An 11328-nucleotide genomic window follows, 5' to 3' on the forward strand; every position below is an offset into this window, starting at 1 on the left:
TTATTTTATATATGATATATTTAAGGGATTAGGCAAATTCATACGTGCTTATCTAAATAATGTCATACATGCGAGTCGAACATAAAACTTTTCATTTACAATTAAAGATGAATATTATTAGACTGTCATATTAATTAGTTCATCGTTTATTGATTAAAAAGAAAATAACCAAATCAAATGGTTGGATCATAAGTTTTGACTGTGGACTAGCCCAATTATGCCCGCTAAATAACGAATCTGCGGAGATTCGTAAATCGTGTTTGTTCATTATACGTCAGACATGATTTTAAATATTTTTATTTAGAATTAAATACAACAATATTTGATAAAAACTGACCGTATGATGTACGATAAACGGACGCAATTCACATATTCTAAAATCATCACCAAAAGGATCCGGAGAGGATCCTGTTGGCTAAATTACACCCTAACCCGACCCGTTGATCGGCCCGTCCTGGCTTTTCCCTTGGCCTGATACACAAGCAAACTCCTTCAGCCTTCAAATTCATCGAATTTCTTACAAAATTTACAGCCTTTCAAGCTTTCTAGAGAGAGAAAGTAGAGAGAGAGAGAGAGAGAGAGAGAGAGAGAGAGAGGTGGGACATGAGGCTGCTGAGCTACTTGGGACAATGGCGAAGCGTAGCAAAAGAAGCCATGGATCTGTCAGTAACTGTAGCAAAGTTCATGGGTTTGCTCCACGTCACCGACGCCTACCTCTGCTCCTCCACCCTCGTCCGTCACTCTTAACAATCCCCTCACTCCTTCTCTTTCCCAATTTCCATTTTCCAAATGCGCCGTCGTCTGATTATCCGCTGCTTGCAGGTGTACGGCCCCAGTATGCTCCCTACCCTGAACATCTCCGGCGACGTGCTCCTCTCCGAACACGTGTCCCATCGCATTGGGAAGGTGGGTCCCGGCGATTTGGTCCTGGTTCGGTCTCCGACGGACCCCCGGAAGATTGTGACCAAGCGTGTCCTGGGTATGCAGGGTGATAAAGTCACCTACTTTGTCGATCCAAAGCACAGCGACAGGTTGCATACGACCGTGGTATGTGAATATTTTGCTATTTCTTTGTCTATTTTGTCGGATTTTGGTAATTTTTTTTTGTGATTACAAGTTGGTATTTTTCTTGGGTGGAGTTCAATTTTTCACTGCATTTTGTATTTTTCATTTAGTAAAAAAGTTAGTAACTTGTAATCAAATGCCGTGTTTTTTGGTGGTTTTAATGGCTTGCTCTTACTAGTTAAAGATGCATTGGACGTTTCGGTTCAGTGGAGCTTTTTCTAGGCGCAGTGTGTATAGATTTTAATGGATTTTGTATCACTCCAGGTTGCGATGATCACTACCATATGGTGTCTTTGGGGTCGTAGAAGATGCATTGGTCGTTTCGGTTCCATAGAGCTCTTTTTAGGAGTTGTGTGTATAGATTTCTATGGCCTATGTAAGGCTCTAGGTTGTGATGATGACTAACATCATAACATGTGGTGCTTTTGATAACATTTCTATGGCCTTTGTCGGACAAATAGAATGACCAATTTATTAAATAATTGAATTCATGGTAAAATCTCAGTTGACTGGTTAGGAGGAGGGCCGAATGGTTGATGCATTTCATAGTGGCTGGCTATGATGCATATCCCGTGTCATGTCCTATTCCCTTGTGGTCATACATCAATTCTTCTTGTTAATTTGACGTATCCCCGTGTTCACATCCATGTCCGTACCTTCATTTGGTGCGTCGTTGATGGTCTAAGAGTTATTGGTTTATGATAATGCTGGTTTAGTACGCCGTAAATGCAATATTGTATTTTAATGTTTGATTGCGTCAAGAGTAAACCAGAAATCCTTATTTTGCTGGAGTTGGCCATGATTTTTTGCAGTGTTCTAGTTGTGTTTTCCATGTTTTTATAACTCAATTCTTTGTACTTTGAAAACTGGGCACTAGGGTAGCTTAAATCTCCGCAGTCCAAAATTAGAAGTGTAGTCCTAAAGTAGATACCATGAAGCTTACTGTTACCAGTCAAGTTATGAGACTTGATTGAGAGTTTTGTACTGCCATTAACTGCTTTGGGACAGTGTAGATTACCTTCTTCCTCAGCATGATTGCTGGGTTGCTTAGGTTGTTATATCCTTTCACCTCCCTTGTAACACCTTAAAAAGAACACACGAATTCCAGCTATAAAAAATTTAAGCAAGAAGCCACTGAAACAACCCTATAGAAGCCAGTGTCCTTACTCTTCATTCTCTTCAACTATTCCATAGTTTTATCATGCAAAGCTTATATGCAATGACAGAGCAGAGAGCACCAACCAAAACACCCTGTAATGAACTTGGTAGGAAAGCTGCACTTATGTAACTCACCATTATTTGTTGAATGGATGTTTGTAATGTCGAAACTGAGAAAGATACTGTCTTAAGAATACATTGTTATTCTGGTTGATAGTATCTATGAAGTTGTTTCCTTTTCCTTTTCGACAATATTATATAATGTTTCTGATTGATGTGATTAATTTGTTGCTTTATTTTATTGAACTCTGATGAATAGGTGCCTAAGGGGCATGTTTGGATTCAGGGGGATAACATCTATTCCTCCTTTGACTCACGAACATATGGACCTATACCTTATGGTCTTATTCAAGGCAAAGTGTTTTGCAGGGTAAGGCTTTTTCATCTTCCTGAAAATTTATCTTATTTTGTTTGTACTTTTGTTTTCAGTCATTTCTTATTTTGGTTGGACTTCTGTCCCTGATAGAAATTAGGATGTAGTTTATGTGATGAAAACAGGACTAACTTCAATATCTTTGTGTAATATGTTTATAAAGTTCACATAGAAATTAGGATGTAGTTTATGTGATAAAAACAGGACTAACTTCAATATCTTTGTGTAATATGTTTATAAAGCTCACTTGCTCTGCAGTTATTTCAATTTGTCGAGGTTGATAGGATTGCAGGATATCTTTATGCCTCTGGGCAATTTTGTGTATTGTCTTTAAGCAATGTCTTTCAATCATCTCATGTGGCTTACTTCATCTTTAGTTTCACCACTGCTATTATTCAGAGGGTAGAATAGCAACACTAAATTGAATTGACGTGTGCGATTTAAGAGAAATCGATTGCTACCAATTCTATATCACAAGTTTATCAGGTTTAGATGTTAGAAAGCTTCTGACCAATTGTGATTAGTTTATAATATGGGTTAAGAGGACTTTTTGTGGTAATTAGTGTTTGTGTATTTAGACTTTTAGGTGACCTGAAGAGTTCTATTCTTTTCTCATGGCATTACTAGGTCTGGCCACCTGATAGCTTTGGATCATTAGATTGATGAGCTCACAGAAGATTATAACATTGAAGGTAATATTTGGCATTTCACTACTTGAATCCTCTTTGCATATGAACTTTTCATTTCGCACCTTCTATTCGCTTTTATGTAAAAGAAAACATGTTTGTATTGCTGCAATTTTGGGTGTGCTGAAGTTTATAAATCATGATTCCGTTATAATGACATTCTAATACTTGCTGTACTATACATATGGCTATTGCTTTGAATCTGATACGTTCAAATGGTGTTGTTCTCGTGTAGGGTTGACATATTGCTTTATTGTCATAACATTTCTCGTCTTTGTTGGCAGAAATTCTTTCTTGGTATATTAGATGATTGACACAAGATCTGAGAAGCCCGTATGCGTAGAACTACTAGAAATCTCATGTATAATGGCAGTTGCCATGGTCATCAGTAATTATTTTTTTGACACAACAGAGTGGCTTATTTAACATATTTGACACAACCTTCTTATTTGTACTTGAGTCCTGAGGCTAAAACTTTCCTATCAAAAGGAAAATGAGATCGATTTTGTGGGAGGATTATCCCGATCATGAACGTATTGCTTATTATCAATCGAAATTCTGTTTTCGACAAGTTTTGTTATCGTGTGTTCCGCTCGTATACAAATTTCAAGTTTGTATCCTATTTTTTTTATCTTAAAGTGCTTTTGGGATTATGAGTAATCTTCACACATCAATTTTGGATATGATTGGATAATGAGAGTAAGCATTGAGGGCCATCATCCAAATTTCCAGAACGCCCCTCCTCAAGGAAGTGATCAAGCAATACAAAGTAGAGATCAAAGCAATTCTAAGCTACTTCCTTTGTTTCTCTAAAAGTTTTAAGTTTCCTCTCGTACTAAAAAGGTAGTTCCGCATCCAAATGGAAGTTTGGATCAAGTGTGTATTAGTGCCGATTCTGAGAGGATGAGGGTGGTTTATGGTCCTAACTCGCAACCGACGCTGAGCTTCCGGAGAAGAACTTATCGGCCCGTTTCTTGTGCATAGAAAGTCCAAGAGAGGCACTATGACGGACATGAAACATGTAGTAAAGGTGGTCACCTTGAAGGGCACAAGATGAAAACTTTTGTAACTTATTCTTACTTGGTGATGCTATCACCATCACTAGATGTTCATGTCGGTCATACAGCTTCTCTTGGACCTTGGCTTTCTGTGCACAAGGGACCTATAAGTTCTTAAGAAGCCATGTCGGCTGCGAGTTAGGACCATAAACCATGTTATCCTGTCGAATTCAACGCTCTAATATCACTTGAATTGCCTGATTATTCCATTCAACTATTGAGGTTTATGGACAAGTCTTAGTTTTCTGAAATAGGAAAACTAAAACTGGCGAGGTTGATTTTAAACCATGAGTAAGTAGTGGTTTAAAATCTTGGATGGTTTTAAACCTTTCAATTCTATCTGTTTTTCTTCTTAGGAACAATTCTAAATAAATTAGTATGGAATATAATTTACACAACGATATACTTATGCTAAATAAATTAGTATGGAATATTATTTACACAAAAGCTAGTGGAGAAAATATCATTAGAATGATCAAGTTCTCATACAAATAGAAACATTACACGAACTTTTTATTGAAGTGCTAATTATTACACGCTATTTATATGGAACTATTACAATTAACAAAGTTGAACTTAGATCCTAGATTTTTTGAAAAATGATTTGAGTACCATATTGAGGTTCAAGAGCGAGCATTCTGAAAGGAATATTATAGGCATTAATTAACCAATCCAAGACTGAAAGCTTGAATTCTAAACTCTCCATCGTTTCCATTCAAAGAAATATTCTAATCTGATTCCAAACCCTAAATTGTTAACCAGTCAATAAATAGGGTTAAAGCTAGATTTTTTTTTGATAGAAGTGAGATATTCTCGATGTGTCAGTAAATATGTCTTGTCCAAAGAATTTATATGATTGTGCCCATCTATCTGCCGTAGTATTGCTAGAAAATAAGTCCATGGATCACTCTAAATTTGTATAAAAGCTGCGCCTATGCAGTCTCAATGAGCTAATGCAAACTTGAAGTGTACTTTTGCAAGACTTTGGTTGACATGTTGTAGAAATGTGAGTAAAAACCGTAAATAATATTTGGTTTTGTTAGAAAGTGTAGTTTATATTCACATTCTAGCAACATGCATAAGCATTTGTCCATCTACGTACATTGGTAAGAAAAACTTACCCTAGGGCATACTATGCATATGATCAAAATGTTTTCTTTTTAGCGAGAATCTCATCAAAATGTTGCACCCAAATAAAAAAGAGAATTCATCAAAATGTATGATTAACTTGATTTGGTTTTGCTTTATTAAGTTGTCAAATATTTTAAGTTTTTGAATCTACACTAATATAATCTTGCGGCTAATATGCATGTGATACTTAGGAGAGCAGGACTGCTCACCATTATTGGTTGAATGGATGCTTGTCATGTAGAAAAAAACTACTACTGTCTTAATAATTTGAGAATGAATCCCATATTGATGGGAGGAGGGACTTTTGTATGGGCTTATAAGTAAATTGGACTACTCCTCATACTATCAATTGATTTTATGGTGGAAGCACAACTTCTTCCTGAGATTTATCTTATTTTGTTTATACTTGTATTTTCAGTCATTTCTTATTTTGGTTGGACTTCTGTCCCTGATAGAAATTAGGATGTAGTTTATGTGATAAAAATAGGACTAACTTCAATATCTTTGTATAATATGTTTATAATGTTCATTTGCTCTGCAGTTCTTTCAATTTGTCGAGGTTTTGATAGGATTGTAGGATATAATTGTGCCTCTGGGCAGTTTTGTGTATTGTCTTTAAGCAATGTCTTTCAATCTTAGGAAAATTAACGAAAAGTCTAAAAAAACTTTAGTTTTAATGAAAAATGACAAATAAAGGGGTAGTGAATAGTACCAGGAAAAGGTAAAAATATGGTTCTTCGTTAAAAGTGAACATTACCGGGAGTGTTTCGTTAAAACTCCCTTCAATCTTCTCATGTGGCTTACTTCACCTTTAGTTTCACCACTGCTATTATTCAGAGTGTAGAGTAGCAACACTAAATTGAATTGACATGTGCGATTTAAGATAAATTGATCGATGCCAATTCTATATCACAAGTTTATCAGGGTTTAGATGCTAGAAAGCTTCTGACCAACTGTGATCAGTTTATATTACATATTTTATATTTTGGTGATTAAAGATCTCCACAACTTCAAAACAGATTTTTATTTTTGTTTGTAATCTGGGGTAAAGATGTTTTCCACTCCATCGTTTTTGTTATAACAGGATTGGGTGATATGATTTCAGACACGATGATCTTCTCCTGTAGGGTTGACATTTTGCTTTATTGTTATAACATTTTTCTCGTCTTTGTTGGCAGAAATTCTTTCTTGGTGTATTAGATGATTGACACAAGATCTGAGAAGCCCTAATTTGGATATGTTCGAAGTGGAAGTGCATGCCAGATAAGGTAGTAACTTACATGCTTAGAACTACTAGAAATCTCATGTACAATGGCAGTTGCCATGGTCACCGGTAATTTTTTTGACAAAACAGAGTGGCTTGTCTAACTTATTTGTACTTGCATCCTAAGGCTAAAACTTTCCTATTAAAAGGAAGATGAAGATAGGATTTTGTGGGAGGATTATTCCGATCATGGACGTATTACATACAATTAGTTATTTATTGTAATATATTAAGATACTTCTTTAAAATAGATATTATCTTATTTTTTTACACAACGATAAATTTATACTAAATAAATTATCATCGAATATCAATTTATATAAAAGCTAGTGCAGAAAATATCATTAGAACGATCAAGTTCTCATACAAAGCAAAACATTACACAAACTTTTTATTTGAAGTGCTAAGTATTACATGTTATTTATATGGAAACATTAGAAGTATTACAACAAACAAAGTTGAACTTGAGTCTTAGATTTTTTGAAAAATGATTTGAGTACCATATTGAGGTTCAAGAGTGAGAATATTTAAAGGAGAATGTCTGTAGGCCGGAGAAAGCTCAAACGTAAAGCGCTGTAAAATCATTGTTATAATCGTTTTCACTTCAATCATCGCGAAGTTTTGTCCAATGCACGTCCTGGGACCTGTGCTAAATGGGAAGAATGCTGCTACTTGATTCTTTGTTGCCTTTGAGATCCCTTCAGAAAACCTCTCGGGTTTGAATTCGTGGACATCGTCACCCCAGATTTCTTTGTCGTGATGAACACAAAGGATTGGCACTGCAAGCTGCGTACCAGGTGGTAGAGAAATATCTCCTAGTTTCGTCTCCTTCGTGATCTCTCGGCTAGTGAAACTAACTGATGGGTACAACCTAAGAACCTCGTACAGGATCATGTTCATCTGAAAGAGATATTTGGGACTTATATGTACATTTTGAGTTGTCTCACAGAAATATTTATGAACTATATGGATAGATGGACTGACGCTAACGAACGATATTGATTAGATTGCAAAAATGTAGTAGGTGATTCAGGTCAAGATTTTAAGAAAACAAAAAACATGGTAATAAGAGAGAATACTTACAATTTTCAAGCAGTTTAACCCAGCATAGTCTGGTTTGTTGTTCTTAAAGATCGTCACGACCTCTTCTCTCGCACGCATTTGCCAATCTTGATATTTTCCCAATAGCACTAATGTCCAGTTAATCAAATCTCTGGTCGTTTCTTGTCCAGCTAAGTAGAATAATTTGCACTCTTCTATCACTTCTTCGATACTCATCCCGACATCCTTGTCATTGGCATGCTCTTGAATCTCGTTGAAATTGGATTTCAGAAGTATACCCAACAAGTCATCTTCAGTGGCTTCTCCTGCTCTCATTGCCTTCTCTCTTTTGTTAATTATTCCCCTTAACAAAGTATCCATTTCCTTGGCGATCTGTTTCATCCTCCTGTTCATTTTAGTTGGTAGAAACCTGCACATTGATGATTATGTTGCAGCTCTTAGTAAATTGTCAAACTTATAATCTAAAACAAGGTTTTCCCTGTGGTTTTCTTTAATAATGAATTTAGTAAGAGAACTAATTTCCGCTCTCCTTTTGACCTTCTGCACTGATCTGTTTAATCACGTCCCTTGATTCTCATTTGGCTTACTCAATCACTAAAAAAAAGATGGGGAGGGCAAGAGGTGAAAAGGGGAGTGATTTCTCTAGTTTCACTTGTATCTAGACAATGCTGTATTGCTATTCAAATGCATACACACTTCGTAGACAAAGTTTGAGTTCACCTGAAAAATGGTATGTAGACCGAGTCCAGAACTATGCGTACAAAAGCAGCTTGTTCCTTTTGGAGCTGGAAAAACCTTTGTCCTTCTTCAAAGTTACTACCAAATGCAGCCCGAGAAATCACATCGCCCGCAAAAGCACAAAGATAAGGCCACACATCCACTTCACATGTCCCCTTTGATGAGAAAAGCATCTCCCATTTGCTCAACATGTTTTCAGAAGCAGCATGAAATGCAGGTAACATATCCTATGTAACAATGTGGTGAAAGAGATCATACAAACAGAACTGGGTTTAGCATCGAAAAGACATGAAGAAATCCTTCTCAGAAACTTGGTTTTTGAAAGTACATGTTCTTCAAATCCCATGCCAAAACTATTATGTTTACATATTGGTTATGTCCTCAATTTACTTGTGGTGAATAAAAGTGAGACCAAGATATTTGCTTATTTACAAAGATTATGTATGACAAAATTCTTGGTTAAGGTAAATCAATTATACGACTAACATAAACTAAATTAGCTTAATACATTTGTAAACTGTTATTAGTGTACGATAAAAGAAAATAAACGTGCGAAAAATTTTATTTTTTTTCCTCTTGGTGTCAAGGACTCAACAGAGAACATGTCACATGTAGTTTCTGAGCTGTAGCTCCCCATGTTTCTTTAAGGGCATCTCCTCTACACTGTCAACATTTATGGTCCTTTTGAAAATATGCAGAGGAGCAATACCTCTTTCCATCTAGTCTTTGAATTAACTATTACTTCCATAACTTTAAAATTTCTCAATCTCTGAATATGGGGAGATTCTTAGCTTTCTTAGCTGCTTGCAAGAAAATATCCACGTCTCTCTGTCTCTCACATAACGTAATCAGGCAACATGACTTGAGAGATAGAGAGAGGAAACAGACATATCATTCCCATGAATCCCATGCAAAAATGAGAAATACTTACCTTCATCTTTTCAACGTGGAAAGCTGGGTTGATAATCCTTCTATGTTTGACCCATTTGTCACCCTCGTGACCTACGAGGCCAGTCACAAGTAACGAGATGAGTGGGTTTGAATGTGACTTCTCATACACCCTATACTTTGTAAAAGCTTCCCTCATTAATTCAGCGTCAAACAAGATTACACTCGGTATTGGACCAAGCCAAATGAAAGATTTTCTCCCTGCAAATTAATTTTGGGCAATTAGTAAGCACACAGTTTGAAATTTGTATTAACCTTAGGGGGCTCTCGCAAATCTGAAACTTCAAATTTTTTTTAGGACTCTCACAAACAAAGTTTTAAGATCTCATGTACGACCGTAAATGCTTGAACTTTAAACCCCTTGACACAAATAAAGTTTTAAAACTCTCTTTCGTGATTAAAAACACAAAGTATATCAAAATATAGGTAGGAACCTCCAGACACAATTGTTACACCTATCTAGTATCACACCTGACGCTTAACAATTAATAGTTAAGAGTTTCCTTTTTATATATAGTTTGATTCTTGAAATATTCTCATTAATAATTACGTATTTTTGTATTTTTTAACTTTTTGTAATTAACAGGGTAAATATTAATTAGTAACGTGAACATATGTAGATCCAAAATTAGAGAAGTGTACCGTATTTGTTGAAGATATCATGGAGCAGAGGTAGCACATAAGGCACAATGTCATGTGAGAACTCCATGGGCTTTGATAGTGCCGCTTTGGTCATCTTGGAGTTGTCATTCAAGTCTCCAATCAAGAGCCTGTAAGAATTTCCTGAAAGACCTTGCTGCCTTAGGTGCCTCTCAAGCTTCTTCGGCTTCAACCAAATCCAGTTCACTACTTTCCACCCCAATTTTATTAACCCCACACAAACAATGGAGACGACCATGGAGCTAACTGAGAATTCCATTTTCTTGGCAGTCGACACTATGAGAAAGAGTATGGCGTTAAAAGACTCTTAAATAAGAAAGTGATGGCATCGTGGCCAGCCAACTAAATTTTAAATGTCGGGATGCAAGCCTTCCTCGACATTTTGGAGTGTCATTTATTTTTAATTTTCAAGGATGTGTTGTCACTAAGTGTTTATTTTATTTTTAATTGTCAGGATGTGAAATGAATTTTTTTAAGTACAAGTAGTCAAGCGATACTATTCATATGATAATTCAAGTGAAAGAAGTGATACAATTTTCTATTTCCTTCCACATATTTATAACATATGGAGTCAGCTTGAATAATAAGCACTTAAAAATTTTCTTCCAGATGTGCTAGTCTTGAAGGGTATTTGACTTTGGAGTATCCTATAGAGTTTACGCGAAATAATGTGCAAAAGTTGTAATTAAGTGCAATAGCGGAGCTATGAAATATTTTGTCGGTGAGCTAAACTAAAATTATTACTACAAAATCAAATATTTAAATTTTTTTTGTTACCTACATAAAGTTATATAATAATACAACTGAAACTTTCTAATTAGACAACATTAACACAATTTTATATGATAAATTATATTTCTACCGGATCCATCAGAAAAACATATTCAATTCAAAATTAAAATTTCAAGCACGGACTTTTAATTTCAAACAATAAACAAATAAATTTAATAAAAAATTAAGAATAAAGTGGTAAAAAAAAAACTTACCAATTGACAAGAGAAATCAGTTTGGGACTTTCACACTTGGAGACTGTCTGTGTGGCCTGTGATTCGTAGCTTTCTAGAGAAATGAGTCGTATTGTTCTAGTCGCGCCTTAAAAAAAATTAAAAGGAAAATTAATTAAAA

At 35.6% G+C, this 11328-nt stretch overlaps 2 protein-coding genes across 3 annotated transcripts; one reads left to right on the forward strand and one right to left on the reverse strand.

Moving 5' to 3' along the window:
- The first annotated feature begins 495 nt into the window (after positions 1-495).
- On the forward strand, positions 496-6797 carry LOC137743673 (Peptidase S24/S26A/S26B/S26C family protein). Of its 2 annotated transcripts, none has more exons than XM_068483607.2 (5): positions 496-732; positions 823-1047; positions 2543-2653; positions 3284-3348; positions 6710-6797. In XM_068483607.2, the coding sequence occupies exons 1-4, from the start codon at positions 604-606 to the stop codon at positions 3317-3319; spliced, it is 501 nt and encodes a 166-aa protein (XP_068339708.1). In that variant the 5' UTR covers positions 496-603; the 3' UTR covers positions 3320-3348; positions 6710-6797. The 2 variants fall into 2 exon arrangements, with proteins under 2 accessions (XP_068339708.1, XP_068339707.1); XM_068483606.2 differs by lacking the exon at positions 6710-6797 and adding an exon at positions 3627-3913 and having other exon boundaries at positions 497-732.
- Positions 6798-7109: 312 nt separating this feature from the next.
- LOC137741385 (cytochrome P450 CYP72A219) lies at positions 7110-10558 on the reverse strand. Its single transcript, XM_068481104.2, has 5 exons — positions 10186-10558; positions 9527-9744; positions 8578-8822; positions 7879-8266; positions 7110-7695 (listed from the first exon to the last, which is right to left on the reverse strand). Exons 1-5 carry the CDS (start codon positions 10460-10462, stop codon positions 7267-7269), a joined length of 1557 nt encoding a protein of 518 aa, XP_068337205.2. The 5' UTR covers positions 10463-10558; the 3' UTR covers positions 7110-7266.
- Positions 10559-11328: the final 770 nt, after the last annotated feature.

The sequence above is a fragment of the Pyrus communis genome, chromosome 11 (assembly GCF_041283825.1).
Source record: "Pyrus communis isolate YQ-2024b chromosome 11, ASM4128382v1, whole genome shotgun sequence".
NCBI classification, from domain to species: domain Eukaryota; kingdom Viridiplantae; phylum Streptophyta; class Magnoliopsida; order Rosales; family Rosaceae; genus Pyrus; species Pyrus communis.

Coding starts and splice junctions, on each gene's coding strand:
- LOC137743673 (XM_068483607.2), top strand. CDS start 604: ATGAGGCTGCTGAGCTACTTGGGACAATGGCGAAGCGTAGCAAAAGAA. Junction 733..822: donor ACCTCTGCTCCTCCACCCTC/GTCCGTCACTCT, acceptor CGCTGCTTGCAG/GTGTACGGCCCCAGTATGCT. Junction 1,048..2,542: donor ACAGGTTGCATACGACCGTG/GTATGTGAATAT, acceptor TCTGATGAATAG/GTGCCTAAGGGGCATGTTTG.
- LOC137741385 (XM_068481104.2), bottom strand. CDS start 10,462: ATGGAATTCTCAGTTAGCTCCATGGTCGTCTCCATTGTTTGTGTGGGG. Junction 9,745..10,185: donor TGATATCTTCAACAAATACG/GTACACTTCTCT, acceptor ATTAATTTGCAG/GGAGAAAATCTTTCATTTGG. Junction 8,823..9,526: donor TCCACGTTGAAAAGATGAAG/GTAAGTATTTCT, acceptor ATTGTTACATAG/GATATGTTACCTGCATTTCA.